At 44.1% G+C, this 18,376-nt stretch overlaps 1 protein-coding gene across 2 annotated transcripts; it reads left to right on the plus strand.

Annotated features, from left to right (window-relative positions):
* Positions 1–5,960: 5,960 nt before the first annotated feature.
* Positions 5,961–18,376, plus strand: LOC128437016 (proline-, glutamic acid- and leucine-rich protein 1). Of its 2 annotated transcripts, none has more exons than XM_053418987.1 (6): positions 5,961–6,582; positions 12,479–12,523; positions 12,934–12,978; positions 13,898–14,045; positions 14,987–15,148; positions 15,955–18,376. In XM_053418987.1, the coding sequence occupies exons 2-6, from the start codon at positions 12,479–12,481 to the stop codon at positions 17,022–17,024; spliced, it is 1,470 nt and encodes a 489-aa protein (XP_053274962.1). In that variant the 5' UTR covers positions 5,961–6,582; the 3' UTR covers positions 17,025–18,376. The 2 variants fall into 2 exon arrangements, with proteins under 2 accessions (XP_053274962.1, XP_053274961.1); XM_053418986.1 differs by lacking the exon at positions 5,961–6,582 and adding an exon at positions 8,229–8,520.

Raw genomic sequence — 18,376 nt, forward strand, 5'->3', positions numbered from 1 at the left:
GCTCAGACGCTCGCTGGTTAGCTCACCCCGTGCATCAGTTATTGTCCCGAGCAGCAGGAGGGAAACACATTTTGAAGTTGAGCAATGTTTTCATGTAAAAACAATAGGAGATAACCACCGATATGTAAAAGTGTATTTCAGGAGGGCCCTGAACCTCCAGGGGTCTGTTCTTATGAGGGAAAAATACGAGCAACAAGAGGGAAAAGATGAAAAAAAAAAAACATGCCTGTTTATTTTTGTACATGCACATGCATCAGTGGGGCACCAGTATCATTAGAATGATTCAACAATATGTGTTTGCTTTTAAACGCACAAGCCCATAGGAGGCCTGGAGCTGAAGTGCTCATGCAATCCCCTTATCCGTCATTTTTTAAGAGCCTGAAGTGGAACAAAGTACAGGAGTTTCAGAGGCGAGGGGTGGGGCGGGGTGGGTGACATCTGAACGCTGAAGTTATTGCCTGGTGCAGCTCAGCGATGGCGGCCGGCCTCAGCAGACAGAGAAAGAGCGAGAGCGAGAGAATGGCCCACAAACGCACAGCTGTTTCTAATCGGTAACTCAGCACCAATGGCTGACCTACATTCTGGTGCTCGCACGTCTTTGAACCCGTGGCCCTGTTAGACTGTTGCCATATGGGGGGAAGGTAGAGGGAGAAAAACAAAGAGAGCGAGGGCAGTCAAGAGGGGTAAGAGAAACAACAGGGAGTGAGAAAGGGAGAGAGAGAGGGAGAGGGGGGCAGAGAGAGAGAGTGTTTTCATGTGTGTATTTAGTCATAATGGATTGTGCAGGTATAGGTCTGTCACAGGTTGCATTTATGTTTCATGACAGAGCGTATGAGGTAGCCAGAGCTCTGTGTGCGCCTGCAAATGTTTCCACAGCCCAAAGTGCAGCTGTGCTCACCTAAAAAAAGAAAACAAAAATGAACTCATATAGAAAGAAAAAAAATCATGACCGTCAATTTTCTGTCCCTCTTCATGGGACCCGCTGCGCTCGGAAAATCCTCATGTTTCCAAAATGTGTTTTCCTTTGTCAACACCCAGCTGTCCGTCAAACTTTAATAAAGTTCTGCCGTCGGCATCTGAATGAGTGTCCCCCTTTCATTAGGGCTGGAGTGCACGGAGCTAGCATTCCTTGCATGCAGAGGAGGGGTACGGCCGAGTGCCAGGGGTCCCCTGGTAATGACTCATGGCAAAGATCCCTATCCCAGTCCCACTCCCTAAACAGGACGCTTCTCTGGGTTATGCAGAGAGAGAGAGAGTGGGGTCTGTTGTATGGGAGAAAAGAGAAAAAGCAAAAGGGGTGGTGGTGGTGGAGAGACAGCGTTTGAGCAAAAATGGTGCAAAAACCGTTAGCGTTGAACGTTTCATATGCACACTCATACACGCCTCGCCTCGGAGGGAGGAAGGAACTGGAAGTGGGTCACTGTGTCTCAGGACTCTGGAAAAAAAGAAAGAAAGATAGAAAACAGAGAGCAGCAGCAGAGTGAGGGAGAAGGGGAAATAGAGAGAGAGAGAGAGAGAGAGAGAGAGAGAGAGAGAGAGTCAGTGGCTGACCAAGGCCTGCCAAGAATTCACAAAAAAAATTACCAGGAAAAAGAAGGAGGGTTAGAGAACGAATGACATGAGAGACGTTTTACTGTGAGTCAGAAGGAGAGAAAAATAACAAATTAGTGGTGTTTGCATTAGAGTCGCTCCTCACGGGGCACGCTCGCATCCCGTGTCACCAGAAAGCAGGTGTGACCCGGGCGAGGGCAAGGCCTCAAAAACTGAAGCACAAAGAGACGTGCAACAGTTTCTCTCTACAGATCCCGAGCCAACACCCGCTCACACCATGACAACGTCTTCTCTCAGTGCACGGCCGTGTTGCGATGGTGTCTGTCAATATGTGGCCACGGCAGAAATACTGGAATTCCTCCTGTGAAACAGTGTCAATGAACTGGAATGAGACCGTCGGGGGAAACAGACACGTCGCAGACAAACACTACGAACCAGCTTTTCCGCTTGTGCTGGAGTTTTCCTCTGCTGACTGGCTCGCATCGGGTCAGTGGTGAAACTCCGCTTGGTGCACTTGCTGTGTGTGTGTTTGTGTCTGTGTGTGTATGTGTGATTCTCTGTTCCTCTCTGGGCCATAATAGTCCACAGGGTTCCTCTTGTTTTTGTGCCGGACTGAGACAAAGGCCTTGTGTCAGCAGCAGTGATGCCAAACACTGAAGAAAGCCATCAAGGTCCCGTGGAGGGGGCGTAATCAACAGGGTGGGGGGGGGGACTGCTGCATTATGGAAGTCTCTGATTAAACACATTCATGATTTCCCCTCTGATTTCCATACGCACTTTTCTCAGTCCCCTCCCCCCCAACTGTTCACTTCTCTTAAAATCAATGATGTCCAGTTAGTTATTCTCGCTCCAGTCTGGTGTAAGTTCACTTGAATGCAAATTGGAGGCGCCGGGGATCGATCTACTGATATTGAGTGAGTGGACGAGCTGCTCTCCCTCTCCCTCTACACCCTGAGCCACAGCTCTGAACTTATTAAAACCAAACTTACTGGGAAAATGACACCAGTGTACCCAAAATGTCAGAAACCATCTTCGAGAAAAAAATCCATTAGACGTGTCTGTTTTGCGTGGTCCATCCACTAACATGGAGGAGGCAGGGTTTATGACTTGCACTGCAGCCAGTCACCAGGGGGCGATGGAGACACTTTATCTTCACTTTTTGGGAACTTTCATGTCAACCATGGTCACTATGTGCACATTGGATTTACTGAAGTGAGGGCGTGGCTGTCGAAAGCATACATTCTTATTTATCACACCAGGCAATCGCGATGATTAGTGCTGGATATTTATCTATGCAGGTGCAAACAATCCTTCCAAACATCTTCAACTCTTCAGTGCACACAGTTAACATATAGTTGTAATGCACCAATCTGACTTGTCTGTGGTACATGAGAAAAATGACATAGACTTAACTGAAGGATGCACAAGGCTCAGTATGTAAGTCTGTGGATTACATTGTACAACATAGTGTTTGTGATCTTCGGTTTGCTGTGGATTTGAGTTCTGCAGAGTGAGGTAACCTGACACAAGTCGTCTCATATGATGTTTTGGTTGTTTCACTCAGCGGAATGATAATCATGTTTGATAGCATGTGCTTGTGTGTGTGTGTGTGCGTGCGCGTGTGTGCGTGTCATGGTCTCCACTACCCTCATTAAGTTAACTGCGGTTGACTTGCCAGGACTTGTCATGGACCTCTGCTTGGCCTGTGGTTCCAGACTCTGTATGTGTGTGTGTGTGTGTGTGTGTGTGTGTGTGTGTCGGTGGGGGTCTGTTAGCTTAATCCTCTGTCAGAAAAAGACAGGAACAGGATAGAAGGGGTGCAAAACAGCCTGTCAGTCACGTGCTCCCCTCTCTCTCTCTATCTCTCTCTATCTCTCTCTCTCTCCCTCTGCATGTAACAAGAGTTTGTGTCTTTGTGAAGGAGTTCACACAGTAATAATACATTGCTTCCCTCAGATGCCTTGATGTGGAAACAACACTTTCATCAACAAAAACCCACAGGGGGAGGAAAGACAAATGTTGGAAGAGGCGGCCGTCTCTGGTCTGCGAGAGTTGTGAATTCAAATGTTGAGCCTAAATAGTAATAATAATAACCTTAATTGTATAGTACTTATTTAAACAAGGTGAAAAAGTGCTTCACAAAAATATAAATCCAAAACAAAAAGATGCATGAACTAAAATTAGAAATTTCAATTCAGTTCACTTTAAAGGCCCAAAACCGACAGTTCACACAAAAACCACAGGGCTTCACTGCCGGCTCATTATTTAGCAGAGTCTGTGTCGTCTTCACAAGATCATGTGAATCACATTAACTGTCGCATTTCTGTGGAAGTGACATGTCTGGAGCCAACGTCAACAAAAAACAAGGAACCTCTCCCAGAGAGAATCGACTCACATGGGATGAGACGAGCTGTCTGAGAGACGAGGCCTTCCGAGGCTGTGCATTGACAGATACATCCACGTTTCGTGTTCCTCCGTGTTTGACTTGCATGTGGTCGCCGTTGGGCTGCGCCGCCGCACACAATGACAAATGTTTGCGCTCGGATCCTTCGACAAACATCAGAGGAATACTTTCTGTCTCCTCTTGTTTGACAGCTGTGCTGTACTAGCACGGGGACAGCTGATTTACAATGCCAATGATAACACACTGCAGTCGCCCTTCAAACAAAGAGGCCACGGAAGCTGATCCAGGGACTCGGGCGGCTTTAACCCTCGACAGCTGCAGGAGGATCGCGCAGGGGACACACTGAAGGCCTCAGGCTGGACGTGTACAAAATTGTACAAATTTTGTACAATTTTCAAACTTCAAAAACGTGTACAAAATTCTGAAGGAGTTTTTTTGTTATTCAAAGGTTTAAAGTAAAAGAAAACATTCTACCGGCGTATAAACAAGATTTAATCTGATTCTGCCACAGCTCTCCAGGACTTAGGGGGTGTGGTCGAATCCAACTTGACTGACAACGACGTCTCCATGGAAACGCAGGCAACAACCCTAAACAAAACAGTCACGCTGAGCCTGAAAACAGTCACTTTTTACAGTGTACTTAAATGACTTTTTTTTTTTTTTTTTTTTACAAAATCCTCAGGGTGAGATGTACGCAACATGGAAGACATAAAACACTATGACGAAAATGTTACTGCTCACTGTAGAGTAAAGTAACCTTAAGTTATAAGTCTCACAATGGCACTCGGTGGAGCCCCTCAAAATCAATCAAACTGCACCAAATTCCACAAACTCATAGATATGTGTTCTCTAACCGTGTCTGATTTTTCCAGTGGTGTTTGTCTGAAAACACCCGAGCAGACAGAAAATGTGCCGACGGCCACATTGTTGAACTTGAGCAGGAATTGTGTTTTATCTCTCGTTGCACGTATCTGTAAATACGGAGCCATTGCACGGTTTGGAATAACAAGTCCAGCGCGGTGCAAAGCGGGGCCTTGAGAAAGAGCCCAGGGAGATGTGCACATGTTATCAAAGGCACATGCTGAGCAAAAGACAAACAGAAAGGATGTAATTTAACGTGCTCAGTGCGAGGTCATTACTCTGGAAAAATGGCCTGTAATAATGTAAAGAATATGGAATTCCTCTCTCCCTCCTGCCGGGGAGGCATTGTGCAGCGGGCTGTCACTTATAGTGGCATTTTCAAATGTCACATGTCCTTGAGGCACAGGATGTGACTTGACGATGTGGTAAGTGCAGACAGATGCATGTTTTTTTTTTTGTGTTTTTTTTGCAGCACCTGACCACTTTACAATTTCCAGGCACTGACGAGTTATTCAGCTCTGTTGGTTTCTTTGTGGACATTATAAGAAAAAGGAAGTTTAAAGTGGCACAACATGTGTTTTTATACATACGTGCGTTCCAGAGTAACGTCAGCGTCGTGACGTGTGACTTGTCAGTTGACGGGCAGGTTTTAAAACAACAAAGCAACCACTGAAAGCACAGGAGGCATTCCTCAGTGTCATGTACAACCTCCATGTGTCTGTCTGCAGAGTGAACTCTTTTGTTTGGGCCTCGGATGCATGTAGACTCTCACAAAATAACAGGAAGGCACATGAGTGTAGCTATCACACTGGAAACTTCTGCACATGCGCTTGATATTCATGCTGTTTGGAATAAAAATGGTAAATTCATGAATGTGTATTTCAGTGGATAATGAAATATATTTTACATTTACAGGTTAATAAGAGATAACATTATGCAGGGTGATATAACAACATCATAAGAAAACCTCACAGCCAAAGTAGAACCTCCACAAAGGCTCACCAGTCCACTCATTTAAATTCACTAGATCCAAATTTTTTCATTTTGATCTGCACCAAATTGCACACACACACATATCAGTCCCTCAAACATGCCTGGTGCCTTTTAGGATCCATGAATTATTCTTCCATGAAATCACTATCTTGTCATTTTTAAGCCACCCAAAAATTATGAATTGATCCGACTTGGATCGACACCGACATTTACTGGATTCCTTTTTGACCCACACCACATCCTTCCATCCGAGTTTTGTGATAATCAGTCCAGTATTTCTTGCATAACCCTGCTAACTAACAGACAACCAACAGAAACACAACCTCCTCGGCGGAGCTAATAGAACACACTGTGCCAAGCAATGGTTTGGTGGTTGTAACCGAGCCTTTTAGACATCACATGTGTCAGCTGGTTCAGTGCAAAACAAATATTGATCCAAATCTCTATTAAACTGTCACTTTAAAACTGTTGCTGTTTGAATAAAAACTTTGAATCCGTGTGAAGGAAACTGCTCATCCAAGGAAAAATACCCTGCTCCCTTTGGGAAAAAATACCTTTCCTGAAAGAAAAGGACCTGTTATATCATCACGTGTTTGTGTGCTTGTGTTCCTGCTTTGCACAGCAGCTACTCCCTGTGTGCGTAGACAGAGAGAGGTTGGTGACTCTGACATGAGATAAGGAAGAGAGACGTGCTCCACGGCCACATCTCACTTGGTTCATGCCGGGTCGCACTGTGTGCAAGCCACAAATTCTTCAGATCATGGAGCTGTGAGGTAATCAGCATGAGTAATAATTGCACAGGGTAAATCACATGTCTCTCGACACTTGAGTTTCATTTTGAGTTGCTTCCAAATAATATGACAGTCTCATATTTGCCTCATGGTAGTCGACGTGGACGCTTGATTCCCAGCAGCTCTGCAAGAAATCGTGGAAAAACAAAACGTACAAAACACACATTTGTCCATGTACCACAGCATGGTGTATTTATTAATAGTAAATGAAACTTCGCAGATACAACTTCCTGTGACCCTTTGAATAGTGTTTGTTGCTCTTGTGTGCGGGTCTGCGTGTACATGTGTGTGGCCATGTGGTCCGGGGAAGCAAGGCAGCTGACCAAACAACTTCTCTACAATGCCTGAGAAAATTACAGTAACTCAGAGTGTATTATTTAACTGAGGTGGGGGCTACTTATATGATTATACTGTTTTAAACATATATAGACATAAATGCAGTATCCAATATTTAAAAAGAGAAGCAGCTTTTTCACCTCTTATTTCTCACAGGATAAAATCTATTTTTGTCCGAATATAGAATCACACACACACACACACACACACACACACACACACACACACACACACACACACACTTTTGCATGTGATTTTACTTCACATGCAGACAAACATCATTCAAAAGCGACATTGTGTACTCTGCTGCCCTCTTGTGAATATTTAGGTATAACCTGTCATTGGGTTTATGTGCTACGCTATGATATGCAACTACGTGATACTACTGAAAAAAGTATTTCACCTATACCGTAACTTCTGGATACACTTTAAAGAACTGTTGATTTTACTTCACTTTTATTTTTTCCCTGGTGTATTTCAAATGTAGTATCGTATGGTATTAAATTTTGACATATCTATAAAAAATAAACAAGATGTTTATGTTAAAACAAAATGTGACCAGACTCAAACAGACCAGTGGTTCACGACAAGAAGACACTGACTGTCAAGACACTGTGGGGGACACAATTCTACACAATATAAATGAACAAATATGATAATAATAATACAAATTACTTTTGAAAATGTATATTTGCTCTATCGCTCAGAGCTAATTCCTGATGAATGTGGTAGCTTGTTAAATATAGTAAGAACCTGCAGCTGATTCAAAATAAAAGTGAAATATGATGAACTGTAATTCAACACTGTGGGGATAGAATTCTTCATAATGTAAATTAATACTACTACTACAATTATTATTATTATTATTATTGTATAATAATACTATAACTTGTAGTATAGGTCAACTTTGTGTTTCTAATAGAATATCTCACTATGCAAACTGTTCACAATGTACACATCATGGTTGTAATCATGTGTCAGTACAATGTCAGAAACACGTGTGTGTACAGTGGCTTAGGGGCTCAGTGGCCCAGTGGCTCAGTGGTCCAGTGGTCCAGCGGTGGTCCTGGGGGTCAGAGCACCAGTGTGTGTGGACTGGGCCCGGCTGAGGTCCTTGGCTGAGGCGGCCTCTGAGCGGCTGTTGCTGGGAGCTCCGGCCAATCAAAGCCGCAGCGCTGCCGTACAAGTCGTTAGTGGGTTGGAGAAGCATGACATCATGCCCAGCTCCAGCCTCCCAGTGAAAACAACGCGTGAAACCTCCACATCCCACTACAGCGCCTCGCCTCCACCACCCGACCGTCTGCAGCGTGACAGCACGCCGCCCCGTCCCCGAGACTCACACCTGGAGAGGGGGGGGCATCCCTCCGTCCGTCAGTCCGTCGGTGCATGCGTCTGTCCGGGGGAATGGCGGAGGGAGAGGCCGCCGTGTCTGTGGTGGAGTGGGACAGCGGTGCGGTGATGGGGGTCTAACCGAGAAACGTCCCACCTCTGCGGCTCTATTTCCTCTGCTCGGCTCGGTTTTCAGCTCCAGACATGGATCCTGAGAATAAGTTGACATTCTGCCTCGGGCTGAAGGCTGAGGAGGTAAAACCTACACACACACACGCACACACACACACCACCACGCACACACGCACACATACACTGCTGTCAACAGCTGGGCTTCAGTGACTCTGCAGAGCAACATGCTTCTCATCTCCTGCCTGTTGTTGTTGTTGTTGTTGTTGTTGTTGTTGTTGGATTCTCTTTTCCTTCCTCCATCTCTTCTTCTGTTGGCTCATGTCTCAGGGCCACAGTGGCATATTTGCTCCACTGCAGTGAAATGGTTGGTGTTGAGTGAAGTCAGACATTTGTTTGCTCATAGTCAGTGGAAAGAAAGAGAGTCTGTGATGGTGGGGTCAATGGAACAACAGCTAATTATAGGCCACTGTTAAGGTTCCCCCCAGTAAGAGGGACTCACTGTGCAGGACACGAATGAGAAAGTGATTTAGAATGATGATGGTGCTGTCATGGTGTGATGGTTTTGGTTTTGGTTCAGGGCAGAGGTTTGGGTTGAGCGGGTCTCCTCATGGTTCCAGTCAGCTGAATGCACTGGGTGAAGGTAGACCACAGGCGAAGGCTGGACGTGATTGTGAAACATTGTCAAAAACTGAATTATTCCACATGCAGACTCAAAACAAACTGACTCTCTCAAGAATCAAAACTGAGTCTCACATGAAATTGTATTGGATTGGCTCCTTTGGCTCAATAAAGTACAATATTAGACTATATAAATACAATCTAAGTATAAGGATTTAAAAGTCAGGGATAAATGTTCAACATATTACTACAGAGAATAATAGTGTATAATCAGAGAAAAACAGATCGATCCACAAATATAATATAATTGAACCACAACAAAAATATTTAGTTGCTTCCATGGAAATATCAGTTTGTTCCTCAATTCAATTTCACTTTTGCTTTGAGCGTGGCCGATTTAGAAATTAAGAGATGTTAAAGAAGTTGGTTCTCATGTTGTCGGAGGCCCTGTTCACACCCTGGTAATAACATCCTTCCTGAGTGATACCTTCATTAAATACATGTGTGAATGCACCACATTAAACTGTTGCTCAGTGTTGATAGAGTGACCACACACAACTAAACACATGGACACTGAGAAGCGTAGAAACACAGGTGGCCACATGGAGGCCCAGACCTCCTCCAGATGTGGTCTGACACTGACCCCGTACACGCCTGGTAAACATGTGTTCTTTGTGATCCAGTCACAAGTGGACCTGAAGTACAGGTGTGAATTCCCTCAGGTCTGATAGCGATCCGATCACACCAGGCCAGATGTGTCCTGGACCCACAAATGAAGGACCGCCCAGTCTGCTGACCCTAACCCTATCCCTGACCTGCTAGAGGTTTTACTATGAACTGAACCTCTTTCACTCTCATCGACCCCCATACACTGATTAGTTTGTGGTCATTGCCAAAATATCACCTTTTTTTTTTCAGCGCCTCCTGACTTCTCTCTCTCTCTCTCTCTCTCTCTCTCTCACACACACACCGACACACACACACACACAAACATCGAACACATCTGTAAACTCTGACCTGGTCAAAACAACATCATTTGGTCTTAACTATCACAAATGGCATACGTGTTTATTTGCATGTAGAGCGGGGAAGTGATATATTTAGCGCTGGTCAATTGTGATCGGATCTCTCAGGACAGATGTTCATACCAGATGTGAACGGGGTCACTGTCAATCATTACGTTGTGGTCAGTGATCAAATCCACATATGCACAATGAGATTCCATGTAAAACTGGAGCGGGTCAGAGGAAGCGCGCTGGGTGGGTGGTCCTCAGGACACATTGGGTTTCACACAGCGGAAAGGATGTGTCCACATGTGTCCCGGACCACCTCTGATCTGATCTCAGGACGCTTTACTGTCCATTAGGCTGCGTGGGACCTGTTCCTGGTGCTGACCACTTGTGAATCCACCACTTCTGAACGGGGTCACAGTGAAAGGGGGTCTCACCTTGATCCACACGATGAGCATTAAAGCGTGAGACCTTAACCTCACCTTCATAAAAATATACACCACAGTTTTATGGTTTAACATCCTCAGACATTAACTTGACTTCATCACAGCAAATTTTGTTTTCTGTGCCGGCGGTCCCTTCCCTCCCTCTAACATCCAGATGGTGACATTTCACTAAATACTGTTACTGTGGCAGTTTACAGAATTTGACACAGACATCCTGTCAGCCTCTCTCACGTTTCCCTTTCGTGACACTAGCTGCAGTCGAGACCTGTGGGACCTCAGAGGTGGAAATCATTGGTGGTTAGTCGGTGGTCTCTGGGGAAGCCCGAATGATCTCCTGACACTCGTGTATGTACTCAGCTCAGTGCGGTGGGCTCACCACAGGAACTCGGCTCGACATTGACGCCTGAATATGTCCTCTCATGACTTTGACTTTCGTAACAGCATAGAAGCTCGGTGTTGAAGTACCCAAGGTTTTGTTTGATGGTTTGTTTCATCTCTTGAGCTTTTATCTCGTGTTCTGCACATGTCAGGGACCCAGTTGACAGGATTTCTTATTTAAGGTTATGTTTTTCATTGGCATTAGTTTGGCTGGTGTTTAGCAGAATTACACAAACACTACAGAATGGATTTCCATGAAACTGGGTGGAAGGATGTTTTTCTCACAGAACAATTCATGGATCTTGATGTAAAACATGTTTAGGGGACTGATATTTATGAGTGTGTGCAGTTTAGTGCAGATCCTAATAATATGTATCTAGTGAATTTACATGTGGTCTCTTAAGGGAACTGTTGGGCCTTAAAAGATTTAAAATAAAAAACATGAAATGGTGCTAAATCAAAAACAATTAGTCACTGTCAACTACTGAAAGCTGCTGCTTCTTCGATGAGAGAGATTCTGTTATAAAACCTACTTTATTGAATATTATGTTCACGGTCGTTTAAAAAATGTACCCGTCCTTATTAGCAGTGAAGAATATGTGTTCTCACATATAGTGCCGCCTGCCATCAGACCAGTATTTGGCAGTGTCTGTCCCGAGCTCTGCTGGCTGCAGTGCCAGCCGCGTTTTTGGAGCCTGTTTTTCCTTGATTGGACGTTGCTCCTCCACCAAATTGTCATGTAAAGTTGTTTTGTGCAATTTTCTACACAAAATTGTGTAGCAAGACTCATCCTGCACACAGGGAGTCAGAGGCTTTGCAGTAGTGATCAGTGGATAGGATGTGCAGCCTCAGAGCAGAGTGTGTAGATATTTGCTTGCTGAAATGTGGCATATTGTCACTTGGTACTGTGACACACACACATACACACACACACACACACACACACACACACACACACACACACACACACACACACACACACACACACACACACACACACACAAAACATGACTATAGGCCTGGTATAAAACAAGGTAGTGGGCCCCCATTGTCTCCCCCATAGTTTTCTCAACAGTGGCCCCTCATCTAGCAGCACACACACACACACATTTTTTTCTTTTACTCCCAGTGGGCCGGCATGGTATTTAAAGAGGCGTAGCACAAACATGCAACAGTGGTATTCATTATCACTGCAGGTAGTATTTAGAGACACACACTTATATGATCATTCACTAATGGGGAGTTTTATAAAAACCAGGATGCTGCAGGATGTTGATTAGTTGATTAACAAAAAAAATGTAATACATTTCAAGACAAAAGGAAAGAGACAGAGAAATATAAAAGATTGTTGAGGTGTGTCTGGGAGCTGCTGTCCTCTCTGTGGTTCCTCAACACTCAGAGGAGACATAGGTCACATTAAAAAGCCATTGACCTTCTCATCCCCCTTGAAGGGCCACAAGTGTGTGTGTGTACGTGGGTGTGTGGGTGTGTGGGTGGGTGGCAGCCAGCGTCTCCAGACTGGAAACTAATAATTTAGTGGACTTTTTTTTGGGGGTCATGCTTGATTAAAATGAATTTACATGGTCTCATTTCTCCATCTTAACCGGTGCGTGTCTCCGTCTCTTCCAGATGACCATGTCCCTGCAGGGGCTGGACGGAACCGAAGCTGCCACGGTACTGAGCTCGACCTTCAAGCCACCACTACACACGCCTCACACCACTAGATGAAATCACACATTGTCAACATGTGTGAAAAAAAAGCCTCCCAGCGTAACCGTGGTGGTTGCCATGGCGATGCATGATCATCTGTTGGCACTTCAGAGTTTCTTGTGTGGTTACTATGTACACAGCCGATCTAGAAAACCTCCTCCTGCTGCATTATTACTGCGAGTTATAATTATGATTCCGCCTGAGCTCATCGACACACGTCTTTTCCCTGAACATATATAATAACGATGTGTCGAACGTTATACATCTAATGTCTGGGTTAAGTCCCTCGCTGGCTCGTGTCCTTCACAGTGGCACGCTTACGACTGAGATGTAAGTGTTAAATTCACAGGGATGTTTCTTATCTCTCATTTTAGGTGGCTGTTTCTCAGAAGGAAACCAACACGCGCACAGTGAATAAGGTGGGAGCTTTGTTCAGCCTCATTCAGCCTTGACCCGTAGCTGCTGTAGAATATAGTCATTTTATAACACATTCTTAAAGCCGCTCTGATCAATATTTGTTTGGTGAGCCATGGATTCACATGAAAGAATTTGTTTATAGTGAGTTATCACCCTATGCAAAGCATTTACCGTCTTTAAAGGAGACACATTTTTTTTTTTTTTTCAGTTTTTCTTATTTTAGTTTTTTGGTTAAAGTAACCGATTTTAAAAGTTAAAAAACCCAAAGTCCCCCCCACCCCTGTTGAAAACACTGCTCCTGAAACGCTAATGCATCATTGTGATGTCATGATGCCTCACATTTGCAGAATGCACCCCCCAGCAGCTATAGTCTGCCACTGCCCCAAACAAAGACAGGTAAAGAAAGAGGTGCAGGAATTGGTTGACCAATCCCAGCAGAGTGGGCTTTATCTGAAGCAGTCCCCTAAAGGAACGGTAGCTAAAACCAAATGTTTCAAAGAGAGGCTGAGAGCAAAGGAAAGTGATGATGTAATGAGGTAATAACCCAAAACCCAGATATTTCTTCTTAAGACGATTGGCTCTGCTACTAAACGCCTTTGGTACAGTTTCAGGCTCACAGCAGACATTCTATTGAATGTTGCAGGGGGTGAATATTGGTTCAATTAAATGAATGCTAATACAACTCCAAATGAATCTTAATATATATTTAATATGTAAATATGCAAAATTATAGCTAATTCAACAACTATGATATGGAGATGAAATGTTTAATAAAAAGTCACTGGACCTTGAGTTATGTGGTAAAGGTTGAGAACGAATGGGGGAAATCATAGCAATGCCAAGCAACCATCTGGACTGTCCTTGTGCTGTGCCTTTATTTTCCACTGTGGTGACGGTGTGATGCTGTGTTTTGTCCACCAGGTGGTGAAGCCACACAGGGGTTCTGGTAGCCGGCCTGTAGTCAGCCCAAAGTACTGTCCTGGAGTCAACAGCAGTCCAGGCTACCTGTGTGAGACGGGACACTGCTGCGGAGAGACAGGCTGCTGTACCTACTATTATGAACTCTGGTGTGAGTCTACCTGACCTCTGTTCCTCTGTGTCACTGACCAGCTCACACTGCTGTGTAAAATTCTGATGTTTGCGTTCATTGCTTTCACATATTAACAGAACAGCCTGTGGTTGGATTTCTGCTCTATTGGCAGAACGTGTCCGACCACAATTTGTAGATGAGCTACTCTTTCTTAATACAATCATTCACACGTTCACTCTTGGTAAAAGAAACGGTCAGAAAACCTTCATCCATTCAGCCCAAACATCTCACTTGCAAAACCAAATATTGAGATTAAATATTAAAATACACTCACATTAAAGTTTCAAAAAGATATACACTGCTATTGAATGACAATTTATATATTTGACATTGTGATCATTGCATTATAACATTTTTGATAAAGCTTTTTTAGGCCTTATCTTTCCATACACATTTAAATGTTAAAGTAACAATAAGCATTTTTATGATAATTTGACTTTGAAACTTGAAGTTTGACACAACACTGTAAATGTACCGATTCAGTAAAGAATAAGAATATACTTGCATTGATATTGGGATAATAATAACGATTGTTACTATTGTAATGTATTTTCATCAGTAGCAATATAAATATATATAGATATAATGCTAATGCTGATTTTCAAGAGTTTTTCATTTAGAGTTTAAAATGACAAAAATCACTCTTTAAACTTACAGATAATTATGACATAGTTTAACATTTTCAATATTGACTCATGTACATTTTTATATTTTTTCCCCCAAATTATTCATCATCTCTTTTTAATAATGAATAAACCATCTAGCCATGATAATCAAATAAAAGCAGCTATTAATGACCCGTTTTAAGTATTTTATCTGAGTGTAACCCGAGTAGCTGTACTTCAGATAACAGGCAGAATCCACCATGTTTGTTTTTCATCATGGTGAACGTTTGTGTTCATTTCCTGTTTTTTCTGCAGGGTTCTGGCTCTTGTGGACGTTGCTGATCCTCTTCAGCTGTTTCTGTGCTTTCCGCCACCGCCGGGCCAAGCTGAGGATCCAGCAGCAGCAGAGACAGAGAGAGATCAATCTGATCGCCTATAACGGAGCCTGCAACTACCCTTCCTCAATGCTGGACCTCAGTACGTTCACTTTATGTTCCCCAGTGGTTAGTGCAGCTCTACACACGGGTTGGATGCACAGTGTAAACAGGTTTAAAATGATGCAGAGGGGTTGAATTATGTTAAATACAGTGTTTTTATACATTGAAAACAACTGTGAAGGTTCAGTTTTCCACATCTACATTGAGATACGTCTACACTTAGTGGTTTTATTAGTTGCTACCCTGGCAATAGCTCCTGTTGATTGGTTGATATCACATTATTATCATTTATTTTTAGCTGAGGATTACACATTAATATGGCAAAATTAAGAAGCCCACATACCTAATTAACATACAGACACAGAAATACAAAAAACATGTAGAAAGTGAATACATGTAGAAATACAGAAGACAATCAATTTATGAATAAATAAATAGGTCAATGTAGGAAAACATTGAAGAAGGTAAAAAGAAATGAAGAATGAAATGTACAAAATTTTATTTATTTTATTATTAATTTATGCATTTGTTTATTTATTAAAACACTTGAGTCATTTCTTTATTTTTTTATTTGGTCAGTTTGTGTCCTTGCTACATTTAGTGCTCTCGTCAATATTTGCTGCAGCAGTGCAATCTGGCTCGTCAGTGTGTTTGTGAAGTTTATGGACAACAATGGCGGTATCCAGCTCAGAGGCTGTATCAGATTTTATCTTCCCTTTAATTGTTTGTATAAATTAGTGGTTTTAGTATTTTTGTAATGGTGTGTTCACAATTTCGAAAACCACTGTCATCCTAGTAAACGTGGGAGCAGACGCCACATCTGAGCTGATGTCTCTTTCCTCACAGGTTTTCTGGCTTCTTTCAAGTTGCCCTCTTACGAGGAGGTGGCGGCACAGCCCTGCACCCCTCCTCCGCCTTACAGCTCTGTCTTCGCCCTGCAGGGTGGTAGCATGGGGGGTCCCAGCTCCTCCTTCCCCTATCACCCCCACCACCGCAACCCCTGCCCTCCCTACCTGGGCCCGGGCCCCAGCGGCATGACGTCCTCCCAGAGCTCTGACAACTACACCAGCTGCTCCTGCGAGTCGTGCTCCCTCACCTCCCCCTCGAGCACCTCCTTCTCCTTCCAGGTGACAGACGAGACGTACGGCAGCAGCCACATCTCCACACCCAGCGAAGCCTGGGGCGCCACCTTTCCGTCCACACCCTCCCCGCCACTTCCACTGCAGCTTCAGCCTGATGTTATACCAGCGGCCGCTCCAGACGTCGTACCCGTGCAGAGATGCTCCTCTAATGGCCGTGAAGGAAACTCGCGTCCATCGTTTTCCCTTCCTCTACGCTCTCATCCATCACAGCCCTCTCGCCTCGCGCTTTCTCCCCTCACCCTGTTGTCTTCCCTCCCTCCTGGTCAGGTCCATCCTCTCATCCTCTCAGACCCCCTTGGAAACATGGCTGTCCAGAGAGAGAAAGAAGAAGATGCTTCACCTCACGGTCCGACCCCCAGGCCCACACTGTCTGCCCCCAAACAGGTGCTCATCTCCTCACATGTGGCCACGTTCACACGTAGCAGCAGCAAAGGGGAGCAGAAGCTAGAAGAAGAGGAGGACGAAGAGGAAGACGAGGAGGAGGATCACTTCCGGCACAGACGACTGACGGGTGACTCGGGCATCGAGGTGTGTCGCTGCCGCGTGAAGAGGGAGGAGCAGGAGGAAGAGGAACTGCAGAAGGGGCATGTGGGTGAAGGAGGGGAAGAGGCTGTGCAGGGGGAGGAGAGGGAGGATGTGCTTCACGACAGCCTGGACTGTTCCCACCGAGCGAGGGCCGGCGGGCGGTCGCCTCTCTCGGACGACTGCGCCGGGCAGCGCGGCCGCGTCTCCTCCTCCTCCCGTGGCATCCAGAAGACGGTGGAGGCCTCGTAGGCTGACGGCCAGTGAGTTCAAACCAGTGGAACAAAGTGAGATGTTTATGGTGAACGGCTTCAATACAGATCCAGACTTGCAGGTGAAAAGTTGAATCACCTCAGGAAAGTCTTGCAGGTCTTAGTGGTTTACGAGCCGAGAGACAGGAAGAGGAATAGATCCGCCTGTTGTCTCTGTGTTTTATTTCCAACGAGAACCTGAAAGTCGTATTTTGTAGTTGGTTGATTTGGTTCGTGGTTTAGGAGAAAACAGATCTTTTTCTCGAGAGTGATGAAATGCTTACGAGTTGTTTCATTCTCTTTCTCCTTCATTTCCCCACATGCTAACCAAATCAGTTTTCACAGGTAGCTTAGTGACAACATCCCTTTACCCTTTAGTTTTTTTATCTCTCTGCTTGCTAAAAAAAGCATTTTAGCTGTTGTCAGTGATATAGTCAGTGGTTCCCAACCTGTGGGGTCGGGACTCGAGGATTGACCCTATAAGAAAAATGAAGAACGCGTTCGACCATACAGAATTCTGTGCTAATTTTCCAATGTTCTCCTGATCGTAAACAATCTGAGAAGCAAAAGTCCATATTTGGTTTGAGCTGCTCACAACTTATCGACTTATGCAATGTTAGATGGATCTCAAAAAAATATTAATTTGATTCACGGGCTCATACATGTTTGGAACCACTGTCTTCAGTGGTAGAATAGCAGTATACCATGTTCTATATGCTATTTGATCAGAATCTGTAACTGTATTTGTATAAATAACATTCTTAAAGAAGATGGAGATTGTGGAACAGGTTATTTTGAACAGGGCAGATGGAAAACAGGAGTTATATCTTTTAATCTACTGGCTTCAGATTTTTTGAAAAAACCCAATTATTGTTCACAAAAATATTCCAGATGTTCTATTTCTTGTCGGGTGACTTTTTACTGTCACCAGCCTGTTCCCTCTGTTTACCAGAGGAAATAATGAGCGAAGGCATCTATTGTGACTGATTCAAGGTGTGTGTGTGTGTGTGTGTGTGTGTGTTTTATACGTTTTGTCTTCTGTAGTTCCCTTAAGGAATGAGAGGGTGCAAACATTGATTTTAAAATGTATGGGTGGCAAAGCTTTACAATGATTATACTTTGATGTTTCAGACTGTTACATGAATATTCAGCATAATTACCAGACTGTTTGACTTTGGATGTAACGTGTTCTAACATGTTCCTGTTTGGCCGTTGCCACTTCTTTTCGCAGGGCAGTGGGAACGTTGAGTTTTTAAAATAGGCAGAAACTTTAAGCCTAATCTCGTCACTGATCATGAATGTAAAAGGTAATGTATTGCAGCAACAAAAAACTAAAATATATATATATTGGAG

This window comes from Pleuronectes platessa, chromosome 3, assembly GCF_947347685.1.
Source record: "Pleuronectes platessa chromosome 3, fPlePla1.1, whole genome shotgun sequence".
NCBI classification, from domain to species: domain Eukaryota; kingdom Metazoa; phylum Chordata; class Actinopteri; order Pleuronectiformes; family Pleuronectidae; genus Pleuronectes; species Pleuronectes platessa.